Raw genomic sequence first — 19,718 nt, forward strand, 5'->3', positions numbered from 1 at the left:
GGAAGAGAAAGGAAGCTAGTGTGGCTATAAGAAGCGAGGAAGGAGGAGAGAATGAAAGACGAGGCAGGCACCTGGGGTGCTATGGGAGGAAAAGCGGGCACTGGACAGAGTGGAACCAGCCGCACTGTGGGTGTGGGGCTGAACCAAGGCAGGGGCACCAAGAACACACACAGTCAATGCAGGTATGGCATGAGGGAAAGCATTCTTCAGGAACTGAAAGAGTAATAGGTTAGGAGAGTGGAGCTGGGGCAGAGGATGGAAACCCACTTCAACAAAAGGTGAACATGAGAACAGAAAAGATCCTGCCTCTTTCTTGAACAATATATTCCACATAATCCAGGGACCAGTGGACAGGAACTGGAAAGCCAGGCTATAATGCATCTAAGTTATCAATTTTTCATCTGCATAGGTCATAATTTTAATTGCTGTAATTATAAGCAACCTTTTATAAAAAGTATTTTCACAATCAATTTTGCCTGTTAAGGTTTATATTCTAGTTAGAGACTTGGTTTTTAAAGATTATTCCACTGCAGTCACATTATTTAGTGCCAAACAGCGATCTGATTTGCCTTTTAGTACTAAATTTTTCATCCTCACACTCATTTCACTAAGAACTTTCTTGGGAGTGGCACTGGAGATAGTAATGGCTCTCATTATTTTGATGGAAGTATAGTAGACACTAGGTTGGCTGTAATTGATTTCAATATCACTTTACAAAGAAATTAATCAGCACAATTCCTTCAGTCTTCAAAGCAACTATACAGAAAATACCATATTTTCTCCTAATTATTGTTTTATATTTTTATTTGGTTATAATTTTCTCACTATCTTTTTCTTTATCATCTGCGACCTGCCTTCTGGTCTCACTATGTCACCAAACTTGCTCTTCTTACAGTTTTCTTTAGATCTTTCTAGAATTCACCACAGCCTTAGACATTTATGACTGCACTCTGATACTTGAGTGGCACTGAAAACTGATATTCTATGCAATACTCACTCATAGTCTAAAGAGAGGAAAAGGCACCCATTAAAAACACAGACCAGAAATGGAAAAGACATATGCTCAGGATCTCTCTCCCTCCTTTTGATAAACATTTCAGTTTTCCTTTGAAGAACTATCCCTCTGCCATGCCATATGATCCTGGCACAAATCTCAGTCAGCATGAACTGCTCCCAACCCCTACTGGCACCGACTTAGGCCAATCTTACTTTTTTCACCTGGAATCTGAATCTTAGGTAGAATGACTCAAGACAGAAAACAACTGAAAATCAGTCTCTCTGGTGTCAATGATTGGAAGAGCTTTTCCTAAGTTCTTGGCCCCTAGGTCCCTGGAACTGTACTCAGATCAGTCCAGTTCAGTCCCTGTCGTGTCCAACTCTTTGCGACCCCATGGACTGCAGCACGCCAGGCTTCCCTGTCCATCACCAACTCCTGGAGCTTCTTCAAACTCATGTTCATCAAATTGGTGATGCCATTCAACCATCTCATCCTCTGTTGTTCCCTTCTCCTCCTGCCTTCAATCTTTCCCAGCATCAGGGTCTGTTCCAATGAGTCAGTTCTTCGCATCAGGTGGCCAAAGTATTGGACTTTCAGCTTCAGGAACTGTACTAATCCATTCCAAAATCTGACTAACCATTCTTCCTTTGATTCTGCTAGCTTTCCAATCCCCTTTAATAAATTCCTTTTTTGCTGAAATTAGTCAAAACTGATTCCTGTTGTTTGTGTAACCATTATGTCGAACACACAGGTTTTCCCAAATTAAATCATGAAATAGCTTTGTGTTTCTCTCTCATTGTTTTTTTACAGCTATTCATGAGGCTAGATTTTCTCTTGCCCCTGCATACATAGTACATAAATTAACACAGTGCCTCAGAAGTCAAATATTCTGGGCTCAAATTCTAATCCTATGTCCTACTAGTTACTTAACGTCTCTTTGTCTTAGTTTCCTCAAACAGAATAAAAACATCTGCCTCAATGGGTCATTGCGAAACTTAAATGACTTCCCCAATGCCTGGCAGGTATAATAGTAAGTCCTGAAAAATGCTAATTAAGCTGATGCAGTGATGGTCCGGTGATGGTCCTGTCACTGTCTTTATTTCTCACAACCTATCACTTTAGGCCCTGACTGTTCTTACTTCCATTCTTACTGTTCTTACTGTCCTTACTGTTCTTGTCTTCATGCTGGCCCTCTCTCCTTTTCTGAATTCTTCAAGACATAACTGAAGTAAGAACCACCACTTCCACAATGCCCACATTGATCTACAAAGGCCACATTAACTTGATACTTCACTTATAGGAATCATAATCTATAGCAGACACATGAGTCTTAATTCTGTATCATTCTATTACTTTTTAATTGTACCTGTGTGTAAATCATGACTACCCAACAAGAAAAGTGTTCCTTGAAGGCAACAATGACATTTCATATTACTTTATGTCCTCCATATTACTTGGTCCAGAGTAACACTTATAGTAAGCCCTTAATAATAAAGTTTTAAATTGCCCTCTGAGAAGCTAAAAATATTTCCAATAATAGTCACTTCTGAGTTCGTATGGCTTCAAGCCATTAGGCCGACATTTTAGCATACATGTTGCCAAGCACAGGCCGTTGTTTTTATTGTGTGTAAGAGCACACAAAAAGACAGGGACAGAAGTTTCTGTTTTCTTCACACACTAGCCCATACACACTAGGCATCCAATAAATGTTATTAACTGTCTACAAAAAAGCTGAAAATCTCAGGAGCTGAAGATTAATCCCAACTATGACAGGAAATTCCAAACACATCTATTACTGTTAACATTGGAAACCGTACAGCTGAAAGGTCCTGCTTTGTTTAAAACTTCAAAACTTGGGAGGTGAGGGAAATAGCTCCTCAAACACTTTTTTCTCTTGAAATATATATTTTTTCTCATAAAAACTGCTGATGAAGGAAAAAGTAGGAAAGGTAATTACTGTTTCTTTTCACTGTCATGTTTCTGGAATTATTATTTTTTTTGGGGGGGGGACTCTGCATAATACAAGGTACCCCACCTTCTTTCTCTGATTTCTCTAACCATGTGCAAAAGTATACACAGAAATAAAAACTTTTCCCATGATGCCCAAGAGTATATCATTTACATAAAAAGATGGCACTGTTTCAGAGCTTTGTAGGCAGTATTTTCATCATGTGGAAGAGTCAGCTGGGAAAGAGAAGTTGAGTAAACCTAGCCTCAACTCCACGTGAAACTGTCTGAGAAATGGAGATGTATAAACTGACTCACTTAGCTGACCCTGGGAACAAGCTTATATTACATCTAAATAACACCTTTTCAAAATTCTGTACTTCTAGGCTTACATTGTTTAACAAACACAGTTATTTCAAAGTTTAGAAAAAATTCTTTTTTCTAAATGCTCTCCACTATAAATTTTTTAACCAGACTAACTCTTCATTGTTTCCCTTCTACAGGAACACTCTAGCAGAGAACGAAAAGGAAAAGAGGGAAAAAACCACACATCTTACTTGGATTGTGCAAGACAGCCAGGTACAACCACATTCTGATTCTCCTCCTCAGCTTGGAGTGCAGTGAGCTGCACCATGTTAACCATCACATCATTGGTGTGGCCTGGAAGCCGGGGAAGCACTGCAAGGATCTTCTCCACCAAGTTATCTCCATGATGTCCTACAGCCCCTATTTAAACAGACAAGAAAATATGAACTTACAAAATGGGAGGAAAAAGAAGCTGTTACAGAAATCAGTAACACAATCCTAACATTTTACCCTTGGTAACACTAATCATGAATTGATGGAACCAGATGCCATGATCTTAGTTTTCTGAATGTTGAGCTTTAAGCCAACTTTTTCACTCTCCTCTTTCACTTCATGGCAAATATATGGGGAAACAGTGTCAGACTTTAATTTGGGGGGCTCCAAAATCACTGCAGATGGTGACTGCAGCCATGAAATTAAAAGACGCTTACTCCTTGGAAGGAAAGTTATGACCAACCTAGATAGCATACTCAAAAGCAGAGACATTACTTTGGTGACTAAGGTCCGTCTAGTCAAGGCTATGGTTTTTCCTGTGGTCATGTATGGATGTGAGAGTTGGACTGTGAAGAAAGCTGAGCACCGAAGAATTGATGCTTTTGAACTGTGGTGTTGGAGAAGACTCTTGACAGTCCCTTGGACTGCAAGGAGATCCAACCAGCGCATTCTAGAGATCAGTCCTGGGATTTCTTTGGAAGGAATGATGCTAAAGCTGAAACTCCAGTACTTTGGACACCTCATGCAAAGAATTGACTCATTAGAAAAGACTCTGATGCTGGGAGGGATTAAGGGCAGAAGGAAAAGGGTACGGCAGAGGATGAGACGGCTGGATGGCATCACCGACTTGATGGGCATGTGTTTGAGTGAACTCCGGGAGTTGGTGATGGACAGGGAGGCCTGGCGTGCTGCAATTCATGGGGTTGCAAAGAGTCAGACATGACTGAGCAACTGAACTGAACTGAACTGAACTGAACACTAATCAGGTTCACAATTACCTAGACAATGTATGTCTTATGTGTTGGACTTAATTGTCCTTGAGGGTAGGCACTATGTCTGCTCTGGTTACTGCTATATTTCCAGCACTTGGCATAGTGCCTACACATGGAAGGCATCAACAGGTACTTAGTGAATAAACAAATAGTCAACATTTGGTAGGTCAGGTAAATGGTGTCATAAGATGACATTATCCTGAAATTTTCAAGCCAAAAAGATTTTCTTAATTTTACTGATGAAGACTATAAGACTTAGAAGGGCTTAGTGACCTGACCAAGAATAGCAGATCTCCCCTTTGCTAGAAGCTTATCTTCACAATGGCAGCTGTTTACCTAGTCCATTCTCTACATAAAGGCAACTTGGCAGCTGGTAGGTTTACTAATTATTTGTTAGATGAAGAAAATAACGAACGAATGGAAAAAATTTGTACTGATAGAAGGATTTATAGAGCATTTTCTATTTACCAGGCCCTGTTCTAGGTGCTTTACATATATTAACTCCTTTAATAACAAATGAATTAATAAGCTCAAATTAAAATCAAGACCAAATACATAGCTTAATGCTTTTCCATAAGGCCAAGTTATCTTTCCAAAAGTCATCAGTGCTTGAAAGATATCATTTCAACAACCAGCTATTGTTGTTGTTCAGTCACTGTCATGCCCAACTCTTCTAACCCCGTGGACTGCAGCACAACAGACTTCCCTGCCCTTTACTATCTCCTGGGGTTTGCTCAAACTCATACCCATTGTGTTGGTGATGCCATCCAACCATCTTGTCCTCTGTTGCCTCCTTCTCCTTTTGCCTTCAACCCTTCCCAGCATCATTCCAGTGAGTCAGCTCTTTGCATCAGGTGGCCAAAGTAGTCTTCCAATGAATATTCAGGGATGCTTTCCTTTAGGATTGACTGCTTTGATCTGCTTACAGCCCAAGGATCTCTCAAGAGTCTTCTCCACCACCACAGTTCAAAAGCATCAATTCTTCAGTGATCAGCTTTCTTTATGGGCCAACTCTCACTTCTGTAAATGACTACTGGAAAAACCATAGCTTTTACTATATGGACCTGTGTCGGCAAAGTGACGTTTCTGCTTTTTGAAATGCTAACTTTGTCATAGCTTTTCTTTCAAGGAGCAAGCATCTTTTAATTTCATGGCTGCAGTCAACATCTGCAGTGATTTTGGAGCCTTAGAAAATAAAATTTGCCACTTCTTCCAATCTTTCCCAATCTTCCAATCTTTCTATTTGCCATGAAATGATGAGACCAGATGCCATGATCTTATTTTTTTGAATGTTGAGTTTTAAGCAAGTTTTTTCATTCTCTTCTTTCACCCTCATCAAGAGGGTCTTTGGTTTCTCTTCACTTTCTGCTGTTAGAGTGGCAACAATGGATGTGACCGGCCAAATCAACTTGTTTTGATCTCACTCGCTTCAAATCAATTAACACTTGATTTCCTAATGTCTTTCTATCTGTATCTCTCTATTGTATTTGCCATGTCATATTAATTGGGCAGAAGAACTAGGTGGAAAAGACTAAACCAGAAATTCAAGGAATCACTGTCATCACCCTCATCATCAGAATAGTTAATATTTATTGAGACCTGGTCAAACAGGAGATGGAAGTGGTCAAACAGGAGATGGCAAGAGTGAACATCAACATTCTAGGAATCAGCAAACTAAAATAGACTGGAATGGGTGAATTTAACTCAGATGACCATTATTTCCACTACTGTGGGCAGGAATCCCTCAGGAGAAATGGAGTAGCCATCATAGTCAACAAAAGAGGCTGAAATGCAGTATCTGGATGCAATCTCAAAAATAACAGAATGATCTCTGTTCGTCTCCAAGGCAAACCATTCAATATCACAGTAATCCAAGCCTATATCCCGACCAGTAACACTGAAGAAGCTGAAGTTGAACGGTTCTACGAAGACCTACAAGATCTTTTAGAACTAACACCCGCAAAAGATGTCCTTTTCATTATAGGGGACTGGAATGCAAAAGTAGGAAGTCAAGAAACACCTGGAGTAACAGGAAAATTTGGGCTCAGAGTATGGAATGAAGCAGGGCAAAGGCTAACAGAGTTCTGCCAAAAGAACACACTGGTCATTGCAAATACCCTCTTCCAACAACACAAGAGAAGACTCTACTCATGGACATCACCAGATGGTCAACACCGAAATCAGATTGATTATATTCTTTGCAGGTAAAGACAGAGAAACTATACAGTCAGCAAAAATACCGGGAGCTGACTGTGGCTCGGATCATGAACCCCTTATTGCCAAATTCAGACTTAAACTGAAGAAAGTAGGGAAAACCACTAGACCATCCAGGTATGATCTAAATCAAACCCCTTATGACTATACAGTGGAAGTGAGAAATGGATTTAAGGGACCAGATCTGATAGACAGAGTGCCTGATGAACTATGGACGGAGGTTCATGACATTGTACAGGAGACTGGGATCAAAACCATCCCCACGAAAAAGAAATGCAAAAAAGCAAAATGGCTGTCGGGGGAGGCCTTACAAATAGCTGTGAAAAAAAGAGAAGTGAAAAGCAAAGGAGAAAAGGAAAGATATACCCATCTGAATGCAGAGTTCCAAAGAATAGCAAGGAGAGATAAGAAAGCCTTCCTCAGCGATCAGTGCAAAGAAATAGAGGAAAAGAACAGAATGGGAAAGACTAGAGATCTCTTCAAGAAAATGAGAGATACCAAGGGAACATTTCATGCAAAGATGGGTTCAATAAAGGACAGAAATGGTATGGACTTAACAGAAGCAGAAGATATTAAGAAGAGGTGGCAGGAATACACAGAAGAACTGTACAAAAAAGATCTTCATGACCCAGATAATCATGATGGTGTGATTATTCACACTCACCTAGAGCCAGACATCCTGGAATGTGAAGTCAAGTGGGCCTTAGGAAGCATCACTATGAACAAACCTAGTGGAGGTGATGGAATTCCAGTTGAGCTATTTCAAATCCTGAAAGATGATGCTGCAAAAGTGCTGCACTCAATATGTCAGAAAATTTGGAAAACTCAGCAGTAGCCACAGGACTGGAAAAGGTCAGTTTTCATTCCAATCCTAAAGAGAGGCAATGCCAAAGAATGCTCAAACTACCACACAATTGCACTCATCTCACACACTATTTAAGTAATGCTCAAAATTCTTCAAGCCAGGCTTCAGCAATACGTGAACCATGAACTTCCAGATGTTCAAGCTGGTTTTAAAAAGGTAGAGGAACGAACCAGAGATCAAATAGTCAACATCCGCTGGATCATGGAAAAAGCAAGAAAGTTCCAGAAAAACATCTATTTCTGCTTTATTGACTATGCCAAAGCCTTTGACTGTGTGGATCACAATCAACTGTGAAAAATTCTGAAGAAGATGAGAATAGCAAACCACCTAACCTGCCTCTTGAGAAACCTGTTTGCAGGTCAAGAAGCAATAGTTAGAACTGGACATGGAACAACAGACTGGTTCCAAATCGGAAAAGGAGTACGTCAAGGGTGTATATTGTCACCCTGGTTATTTAACTTATATGCAGAGTACATCATGAGAAATGCTGGGCTGGAGGAAGCGCAAGCTGGAATCAAGATAATGGGGAAATATCAATAACCTCAGATATGCTGATGAGACCACCCTTATGGCAGAAAGTGAAGAACTAAAGACCCTCTTGATGAAAGTGAAAGAGGAAAGTGAAAAAGTTGGCTTAAAGCTCAACATTCAGAAAACTAAGATCATGGCATCCAGTCCCATTACTTCATGGCAAATAATGGGGAAACAGTGGAAACAGTGGCTGACTTTATTTTTGGGGGCTCCCAAATCACTGCAGATGGTGATTGCAGCCATGAAATTAAAAGATGCTTTCTCCTTGGAAGGGAAGTTATGACCAACCTAGACAGTATATTGAAAAGCAGAGACATTACTTTGTCAACAAAGGTCCATCTAGTCAAGGCCATGGTTTTTCCAGTAGTCATGTATGGATGTGGGAGTCGGACTATAAAGAAAGCTGAGCACCGAAGAATTGATGCTTTTGAACTATGGTGTTGGAGAAGACTCTTGAGAGTCCCTTGGACTGCAAGGAGATCCAACCAGTCCATCCTAAAGGAGATCAGCCCTGGGTTTTCATTGGAAGGACTGATGTTGAAGCTGAAACTCCAGTACTTTGGCCACCTCATGCGAAGAGCTGACTCATTGGAAAAGACCCTGATGCTGGGAAAGATTGAGGGCAGGAGGAGAAGGGGATGACAGAGGATGAGATGGTTGGATGGCATCACCAATTCAATGAACATAGGTTTGAGTGGACTCCAGCAGTTGGTGATGGATAGGAAGGCCTGGCGTCCCGTGGTTCATGGGGTTCAAAGAGTCGGACACGAATGAGTGACTGAATTGAACTGATTGAGACCTGATGATGTACCAGATGTTAACTTCCAAACTATACATTTATTATCCACTTAATTCTTAAAATAACTCTAATAAACAGGTATTATTATGCTCAATGACACAGCAGAGGATTCAGTTTAAGTCACTTGCTCAAAATTATATATGCTGTAAATTACAGAGAAAGAACTCAAACACAGGAGGCAGATAACCACACTATTAAAAAAAAAAAAAAGAGCCATAAAAGTGACTCATGACAGAACCAGTATGAGTGCTTTGAAGGGGACTTCTGCTGTTAAGGAAGAGTTCTTATTCCACCAGAAAAATATTCACTTATCAGGGCTGGAAGGAACCATATCTTCTTTATGTTTTCTATGGTTTATGGTTGTCTCCTCAGCACTCAGACTATAACTTAGTCAGTAAATACTTGCTGAATGAATGCCTAGTGACTATTAGTGGCCCTGAGACCCACAGGAGAGTCAAAAGTCTCTAAGTGAATCCTATCTTTAACCCTGGAATGGGGATACTAGATTACCCCACAGCATCATGAATTTCACTTTCCACTGGTAACCTTCTCAATAATTTAAAAACTTCTCCTCATCACCACAATAACTTTTCTTTGAACTCAGTGCCCAAATTTGTTATTCTCATCTGTCACCTGCCATTCTTAGACACATGGTACAAACAAGTTGCCTACGTGTTCTGCCTTTCTTTCTTAACTTCTTTAGCACCTACAGTCTAACTGATACTCTTCCTCCCTATGCAAGCACAGGGGACTTTAGCAAGTCTCAATTCATTACACTCCCAGCAAATTAAAACAAAAACTCTCAGCAAATCTAGAAACTAATCTAGAAACTCTTTAATATGAGAAGTCAAGGTACTTAATTTTCCTTAAGGTTCAGTAGCTAATAGCTGTTTTTACAGAACCAAAGTATTATTTACATCCTTAAAATATTATATACTAACACCCAAAATAGCATAGAATATAGTTCCCGACAAATGGTTAATTCTAACCAACTCTCATTTAGTTTGCTGTTGTTTCTCAGTCGCTAAGTCGTGTCCAACTATTTACAACCCCATGGACTGCAGCACGCCAGGCTTCCCTGTCCTTCACCATCTCCCAGACCTTGCTCAAACTCATCCACTGAGTTAATGATGCCATCCAACCATCTCATCCTCTGTCGCCCCCTTCTCCTCTTGCCCTCAATCTTTCCCAGCATCCTGGTCTTTTCCAATAAGTTGGCTCTTCACATCAGGTGGCCAAAGTATTGGAGCTTCAGCATCAGTCTTTCCAATGAATGTTCAGGGTTGATGTCCTCTAGGATTGACTAGTTTGATCTCCTTGCTGTCCAGGGAACTCTTAAGAGTCTTCTCTAGCACCATAATTTGAAAGCATCAATTCTTTAGCCCTCATTTACTTTAGTGGCAGATAATAGGTTAGGTAGTAGAATTCTTCTGGGTTATATGTATGGCAAATTATTCTTATACTTACAGTCTTAGCCTTATATTGAAGGAGAAAACATACATTTCAAAGACATTAAATCATTTTAAAGGCATGTCATTAATTAATAATGGTAATAACTAACATTTTCCCCATCATGCACCAGACACTATTCTAGGAGCTGGACCTGTTAACTTATTTTACCCTGTTATTCTCAATTCACAGATCAAGAAACTGAGACCTACAAGTTGAAACTTGCCCAAAGATTTATGAGTAGGAAGGGCAGAGCTAAGGCCACTATGACTGCCACCTATTACATACCCTAGAGAGCGGCAGCAGCTATTATATATTGAGGATCTGCCTCAATCCCCTCACTCCTTACATATGTGATCCTGTGGAATATAAATGTGAGCATGTCACATCACAGCTCAAAACCTTCCAACTTTCCCATCACATCCAGGTTTTTACTCTAAGTCTTGTCCTTCTGCCTCTCTCTCCAACTTCATCTCCTCTCACTGCCCTCCTTGCTTGCAGGGCAAGCTGAAGGAAGCCACGCTGGACTCCTCAAACTCGTCCAGCATCTTCCCACCTCAGGTCCTTTGCACTTGCCATTCCCTGGGTGTTACGTATTAGATAGCTGGGTCTTTCGTGTTCTGTACCTGGGTCTTATATGTTCTATACCAAGGCTGTCACACATCCTATTTTCCCACTCCTGTCATTCTCTGCTCAAACGTCACATCCTCAGAGAGGTCTTCCCTAGCTATGCTATCTAAAATGGAAACACTATCCCTTTTTAATCTCTTATCTACTGTATTAGTTATATATTGAATAAGTAAATGGATGATTTTATATTTTTCCAACAGTACTTTACAGTCATAATTTCCCCCATTTACAAATGAAAAATCCCTCAAAAAGCTCAATGAGAACCAAACAGCAGGTAAGTCACTGAGCTAAGCCTTGAATTTATTACACTGGTCTAGATCTAACACTCGCAACCTAGTCGGAGCCTTACATGGTTTCTCAATTGTTCTCATTACCTATGCTGATTTTAAACAATATCCTTTTGACCCTAAAATAAAGATGGTGGTGGTGGTTTAGTCGCTAAGTTGTGTCCAGCTCTTGCGATTCCATGGACTGTAGCCCACCAGGCTCCTCTGTTCATGGTATTCTCCAGGCAAGAATACTGGAGTGGGTTGCCATTTCCCTCTCCAAAATACAGATATTCATTGGTTATTTTACATTTTGTGGAAAACCAGATGTGGGGTGGGGGGGGGGGGAAGAATAAGTAACTTTTCTGAACACTAAAGCAGCACCAGAGTCCAACAACTGTGCTGAGTCTCTGAGGCTGCCAGCTTCTAGAGACCACATCAGCTTCATCTCTACTATCCAGGACGAGAATAGCCTTTCATGTGAGAGAGATTATGAGCACAGGCTCTGGAGCAAGTTGCCAAGGTTCAAACCCCAGCTCTCCCACTAACTAGCTGCGTGATCTTGGGTGAGTTCCTTAACTCTTTCATGTCTCTGTTTCCTCATCTGTAAAATGGGGATAGTTATAGAACACTTGTCATAAAAATTAAATGAATTTATCCCTTGTACAGCAAGGAGATCAAACCAGTCAATTCTAAAGGAAATTAACCCTGAATACTCACTGGAAAGACAGAAGCTAAAACTAAAGCTCCAATACTTTGGCCACCTGATGGGACAACAGACTCCCTACATAAGACTCCAAAGCTGGAAAAGATTGAGGGCAAGAGGAAAAGGGGGCAACAGAGGATGAGATGGTTGGATGGCATCACTGACTCAGTGGACATGAGTTTGAGCAAACTCTGAGAAATAGGGAAGGACAGGGAAGCCTGGCATGCTGCAGTCCACGGGGTCCCAAAGAGTCGGACGCAACTTAGCAACTGAATAACAACATGTACGTACAGTGCTAAGAAAAGTAGTGTGATCCCAAAGGTTAGCAATTATGAATAGTCTCAAATTTTAAGACTTTAATAGAACAATATACAACCACATCTTGAATGAACCAATAAATCCTAATCCAAGGATTAAGAACCACCCATTGGATTGGGAGTTAATCTTAAACTGGATGGATTTAATTTAAAAGTTTACATGAAACTAAAATTCAAAAGAATTCAACCAATTAAGGAAATTTAATTCCCAGAGCTACTGCTCCCTCTTATCTTTTAATCTTGAACCTGTAAATAATCAACAAAGCACTCTAGCCCATCTGAAAAGAGCCAAAAAATATTAGGAAAAAGAAAAAAACAGACTCAAATCTCTCTGATATTCATAAATCATGTCTACCTTTTTAATTGTCCCTTGAAACAAAATCTGAAGCCAGAACGGTCCATAGAAGTTTGTCTTGAAATCCCCTATGCAAACATGTCTGAAGAATACTGCAGACAAGCTTCTGTGTGGTCTAGATGTGGTAAAGGTATACCAAAATCACAGCAACAGACACTGGGGGCCTTCTCAAACAACAATTAGAACAAACTTATTCTATTTTTCACCCCTGAGAGTGTATTGACTGCTTCAGGGGATCAAAGAATGTGTCTATCTTGTTCACCAGTGTTCCCCTAGGCCTGAACAACACCTGGCACATAACAGGCACTCAATAACTGTTTATTGAAAAAAAATAAAGCAACTATTAGACAAAGTGACATTACTTTCAGCAAAGATGATGACAAAAAGATGAGAAGCTTCTCTATATTTCTAAGCATGACATTAACATTGTGGAGTATTTATGAACTATTGGAGGTCATTTGTGTTATTTTGGGTAGCATCAATTTTACATCTAAGAAGAATATATACAAACACATATATACTTCTAATGGTAAAATGTCAAGAATAGCACCCAAAATATTCAACAACAAATAACATTTTAATACACTATGTATATAAATTAACATTTAAACCAACAACTGAAAATGGATTTTCTTTTGGTCACTATATGAAAATCGCTGTCATATGTAATTTAAATTGAAATTCATATCAGATTCAAATCTTTCTGATGATTTCCAGTTACTTTTTGATTTTTAGAAATTGTTGGTGCAATCTTCTACATGCTGCAGCTATCCTTAGCTAAACAATGCCCCAATCTAAGCTGCAATTTGATGTAAGAAACCACATCAAAATTCTTGTCACAACAAATTCTTTTTTTGTAATATTTATTTTTTATTTATTTGGCTGCCCCAGGCGGCATGTGGGATCCACTTCCCTGACCAGAAATCAAACCCTGAACTAGGAACTCAGAATCCCAGCAACTGGACAAATAGGGAAGTTCACGACAAACTCTTAGCAACAAGTCATGAGCTCCCCAGCTCCCTATGCTTGCTGCAGCCAAGACAGATCAACTAAAAAAAAAAAAAGCATGGTGATCAGGTATGTTCCTGGATGTCAGAGCCTAGATCAAGGTTGGAAAGCACCTGGGCCAAAAGTAATGCCACCAACTCCACTTACCTCACCACCCCAGCCAGTTTTGGGCCACTGTGGAGCAAAGGACACGTGTTGCTTCTCTACAATCATCATTACCAGCATGAAATCCATCTGCAGCCTCAGTACCGTCAGCACCCCCGCTGTCTTAGGCCCTATCACTTACCTCTACCAAACAACAGTATTAAGTGAGTTGTGGTCTCACCAAGTAGAGGATTTCTCTTTACTTACTAGTACAAACATCTTTGGGTTTCCCAGGTGGTTCAGTGGTAAAGAATCAACCTGCCACTGCAGGAGATGCAAGAGACGTGGGTTCAGTTCCTGGGCTGAGAACATTCCCTGGAGGAGGGCACGGCAACCCACTCCAGTATGCTTGCCTGGAGAATCTTATGGACAGAAGGGCCTGGCGGGCTACAGTCTATGGATTCACCAAGACTGAAGTGACTGAACACACATGCACAGACGTGTTTCAGTCTTTGAAAGACAAGTTTGACAATACAACTGTATACCAGCTGAAAATCAGTCCTAAGAATCATCAATATGAAATTGCAACACTATCTTGAAACATCTTTGACATAAATGAACCAATAAACTGATTATTTGGAAGACAGTTTGGATGATTACCACAAATGCATCCATTAAATAGACTTTAATTTATAAGTTATTAGGACTATAGCAACAAATTTGTTCCAATCAGAATCTCTCCTCCAAAATCTTCCCTCTATCAGCCAGCAATAATTTGGTCCCTTCTGAAGGAGAGCATTGTCATAATTTAAAAATGGGATGTAGATCAGTGAAACTTTCTTGGCTACACTCTGCAAAGTCGATAGGTTTCAAACTTGGTTCCAGGCCCCAGTAGAGAGGTAAATATGCTGGGCCCCAGGGACACTGTTATGCCACCCATTCTGGCTTCCCTTGACCCCCTCTCCCACCAGGGCATTCCTGCTGTCACCTGCTACCGCAGGCAGGTGACCTCCCCCGCTCAGGAGATCTCACCTAACTTGAGCTCCCTTACCCGGCCCTGGGAGTGCTTTCCTCGACGCGTAGACACTGCCTGGCTGAGCCCCACCTGGTGCTTTTCAAATGAACTCTTCAGGAAGGAAACAGTTCTTATCATTTTAAACATACTTGGGAAATATCTCAAGAAACTTTCCGGATGTTCACTCTCATTGCTCTGTCATCACATTGCATATTGCTCTCAGCATGCTATTGAAAATAATACTTTCACGGTTCCTCATAAGCCCTGGACAAAGTAGACTGATTTTTCTTTCTCTTTTACCTGTTTGTTGCCTTGAATCTACCCAGAGAAACTTTTCTATTTGCTCCCTTTGAACAATGTCCCTTTCAAACTTGAAAGTCAACTGTCTGTAGTATTTCAGTTATTTTCGTGTTTTGTTGTACAGCTTCCCTCAGTTTGGTCATCTGTTAACAGTTCTCCAACAACTTAAATCCTTCTTAGAAGGCCTGTTGTGAATACTGGTATCTGCACATTTCTAAAAGGTTCCCAGGTGGACAGTTCTCCTCCATGTCAGCGTTAAGTCCAGTGTTTCAACCTTTGGCTAGATGCAGTTGCTTTGTTTAACAGGGCAGTGCACATTAGGGATGTACTTACCCATTACAGCATTTAATTAGTTGATTTTAATTGCTATTTTGCTTGTCGCTAAAGCTATGCTCTCCTAGTCGCTCACATGATCTTATGGACCTAAAATGTTTTCTCCCACACCAATTTCCTGCTGAGTACCTTCACCAAATTAAAGAACACCCTGGAAGCCCACCTACTGGCAGAAGGATCCTAAACAAATACAGAAGAAAATGAGGGCTTTACACTAACAACACTGATAACTCAGAAAACAAAAGTTGCTGAACATGGACGTTTATAAAAATATTGGAGCAATCCTGTCACATCTGGCCTACTACTTAATGTTTCTGCTTTTCTTTTTTCCAGTAAAGAGAAACTTCAGAGCCTCAATTTCTTATTCCTGAAATGATAAATAGCTCACCTAATTTGTTGAGAAGATCAAATAAGGTAGTGTAGAAGTGATTTTTATCTATTAACCACATAAATATGAATAGTAATTATTTCCTTTCTCAAATACTATCATAGACCCAAAGTGTCAAATTTTAGAATATTCAGAAAATGTGTGCCCTGGTATACTTCCACTTTATTTGTGAATGACTAATGATGCAACTTAGGAATCTCAAAAATATTTTCTATCACAAAAAATGAGTATATTAACCTCACTGAATATCCAGATAACAGCAACCTTTAATTCACCTGTACACTCATCCAGTCCTTCAATAAATACTTATTGAGTACCTAGTATTTTCAAGACGCTCTTCCGACTGCTGGTTAATAAATAGTTAAACAAAATGGAGCCCCTCCCCTCAGGAGCTTCCATTCAAATGTGAGGAGACAGGCAATAAACAACCAACCTTTAGAGAATGTCTCTAGAAAATGGTCAGGGAAGGGTTGTCTGAGAAGGAAGCGAGCGAGAAAGCCATGCAGATACCTAAAGGAAGAACATTCCAAGCTGAGTGCAGAAGAACTTCAAAGGCCGGGAGGCTGGGACACACTTGGCATGTTGCGGAAGAGCGAGGTGGCCAGTGTACCAAGAAAGCTATGTGTGACGGGAGATCATTTAGGGTCCAGGTGGGCGAAGTACACACAGGCAGGTCATGTATGATCTTGAACAAAATGCTAAGGAACCCAGATTTATCTGCGAGCAAGCAAATAAAGGAAGGACTGTGAGCAAGCAAATAAAGCATCAGTTTTATGTTCTGATGGAATTACACAAGAAACTGCATTATCTGTGTATCTTCTGTATTTCTTTAATATCTGTATTAATATTATTTTTTAAACTATTTGCATCCTCTACTCTGCTGTAACAAATGATGCTTGAGATTGACTAAAATGAATCCTGATAATTGAATGCTGGATTTGGCAACATGGAGGCCACTGGTGATCTTGACAGAAGAAACTTCTGAGGAGTATCTAAGCCTAAAAGAAGTGAAGTCAAGGGAAAACTGAGCAGAGGATGGTAGAGATAGCAAGAATAGACAAATTTTTAAGTTTGCTGTAAAATGGAGCAAAAATGAATCTGAAGTTGCAGGAGCCAGAGGGATTAAGAAAGGAGATGTTCCATTCTGTGTGCATGCTAATGGGAAAAATCTGGTAGAAAATACATTTTTAAAAAATGATGAGCTAGGAAAGGGGGAGGATATTTGAAAGAAGTCAATCTATGAGAGGAGTGAGAAAGGAAAAGATCTAGTCTCCAAAGGAGGAAATGTTGGCACTACATAGTAGCAGAGACAATATATCTCATTTTAATATGAAGGAAGGAGAGAGAAGTACGTGGCTATAGACGTAGAAAGGTTGGTAGATTTGGTGATGGGAAGATACAGAAGCTTCCTGATGGCTCATATTTTCTCAGTGATAAAAAGCAAGAAATATGAGGGGTATATACGGAGAGATCGGGAGACTTGGCAACTTAGGCCTTCCTACATGCCCTTATTTTCTAAATCATTCCTAATAGCTTTGCTTTGGGAGCTTTCGGAGGGCAGAAGCTATGCTTTCCTTGTTTTTTTCTGGTTTTAGAAGTCATATATAAGGAAGAGATGCATATTATATAAAAAAGTAGTTGCTATGATGCTAGATGGCTAGGACATTAAAGTCTGCCTAACTGGAGTCTTGGGGCAGGGCAGGGAGAGAAGTGACCTTGCTTGATTTATGCAACAGTATGTCACTGTGTGGATCACAACAAACTGCGAAAAATTCCTCAAGAGATGGCAATACCAGACCACCTGACTTGCCTTCTGAGAAATCCATATTCAGGTCAAGAAGCAACAGTTAGAACTGGACATGGAACAACAGACTGGTTCCAAACTGGGAAAGGAGTATGTCAAGGCTGTATATTGTCACCCTGCGTATTTTACTTCTATGCAGGGTACATCCCATGTGAAATGTTGGGCTGGATGAAGCACAGGCTGGAATCAAGATTGCTGAGAGAAATATTAATAATCTCAGATACACAGATGACACCACACTTATGGCAGAAAGTGAAGAGGAACTGAAGAGCCTCTTGATGAAAATGAAAGAGGAGAGTGAAAAAGTTGGCTTAAAACTCAACATTCAGAAAACTAAGATCATGGCATCCAATCCCATCACTTCATGGGAAATAGATGGGGAACAATTGAAAGAGTGACAGACTTTATTTTGGGGCTCCGAAATCACTGCAGATGATGACTGCAGCCATGAAATTAAGAGACGCTTGCTCCTTGGAAGAAAAGCTATGACCAACCTAGACAGCACACTGAAAAGCAAGAGACATTACTTTGCCAACAAAGGTCAATCTAGTCAAAGCTATGGTTTTTCAGTAGTCATATATGGATGTGGGATTTGGACTATAAAGAAAGCTGAGCACTGACAAATTGATGCTTTTGAACTGGGGTGTTGGAGAAGACTCTTGAGAGTCCCTTGGACTGCAAGAAGATCAAACCAGTCAATCCTAAAGGAAATCAGTCCTGAATATTCATTGGAAGGACTGTTGTTGAAGCTGAAACTCCAATACTTGGGCCACCTGATGTGAAGAACTGACTCACTGGAAAAGACCCTGATGTTGGGAAAGATTGAAGGCAGGAGGAGAAGGGGACAACAGAAGATGAGATGGTTGGATGGCATCACAGACTCAATGGACATGAGTTTGAGCAAGCTCTGGGAATTGGTGACGGACAGGGAATCCTGGCACACTGAAGTCCATGGGGTCGCAAAGAGTCAGACACAACTGAGCGACTGAATTAAACATTTGACATGTCACATTTTGGGCAAAAAGAAAAAGAAGCATAAGCGGTATACACCATGACTCAAAAACTCAACAAGCATATATTCATCAGGTGTTTTTAATCCTCTAAGAATTCAAGGGTATTTAAAACATTTTTGTTTATCTACTGAAGGGAATGCTTACCAAAATCAGTTACCTGATCATTATCCATGAACTTGGGTGTTTCCAGCCTGTACTACCAGCAACCATACATTTACCTAATTAGAGATCAATAAAATTGACCTTTGAAGATAAATATAAAGGGTATCTCTTGTGGTTAAGTGGTAAAGAATCCACCTGCCAATGCAGTGGATTCAATCCCTAATCTGGGAAGATCCCACATGCCATAGAGGAACTAAATCCATAAGCCACAACTATTAAGCTTGTGTTTTACAGCCAGGGACCCATCAAACACTGAGTCCACGTGCCACAACCACTGACGCTTGCAAGTCCTGTGGCTCATGCTCTGAAACAAGAGAAGCCACCACCGTGAGAAGCCCGTGGACTGTGACTAGAGAGAAGACCCCACACTCCACAACTAGAGAGAAGCTCACACCGTAACAAAGACCCAGGACAGCCAAAAATAATACAAATAAAAATTATTTTTTAAAAAAGAAAGTAATGCGCATGTCAAGTATGAGAAAGTGTTTTTCCTTCACCTGTTTAATGGTGGGCTTCCCAGGTGGCTCAGTGGTAAATAATCTGCCTGCCAAGCAGGTGACTCAGGTTCAAACCCTGGGTCAGGAACATCCCCTGGAGAAGTAAATAGCAACCCACTCCAGTATCCTTGTCTGGGAAATTCCATGGACAGAGGAACCTGGCAGCCTACTGTCCATGGGGTCGCAGAAGAGTTGGACATGACTTGGGAACTAAACAACAACATATTAAGGGTAGCATTTGTTACTTATGTGTATAAATATTATTACAATTTGGGACTACCCAATCTTAAGCGTCTGCCTGCAATGCGGGAGACCCGGGTTCGATTCCTGGTTGGGAAGATCCCCGGGGGAAGGAAATGGCAATCCACTCCAGCACTCTTGCCTGGAAAATCCCATGGACGGAGGAGCCTGATAGGCTTCAGTCCATGGGGTTGCAAAGAGTCGGACAGGACTGAGCGACTTCACTT

The 19,718-nt window shown here is 40.6% G+C and overlaps 1 protein-coding gene across 1 annotated transcript in view; it reads right to left on the reverse strand.

Moving 5' to 3' along the window:
* The window catches only part of SCFD2 (sec1 family domain containing 2), a 397,757-nt gene that overhangs the window by 376,389 nt on the left and 1,650 nt on the right, over positions 1–19,718 (reverse strand). Inside the window, exon 2 of the mRNA XM_068975329.1 lies at positions 3,502–3,670. Coding sequence (XP_068831430.1) covers positions 3,502–3,670 — 169 coding nt within the window. The remainder of the gene's footprint in view (positions 1–3,501; positions 3,671–19,718) is intronic.

This window comes from Capricornis sumatraensis, chromosome 7 (genome assembly GCF_032405125.1).
Source record: "Capricornis sumatraensis isolate serow.1 chromosome 7, serow.2, whole genome shotgun sequence".
Classification (NCBI taxonomy): Eukaryota; Metazoa; Chordata; class Mammalia; order Artiodactyla; family Bovidae; genus Capricornis; species Capricornis sumatraensis.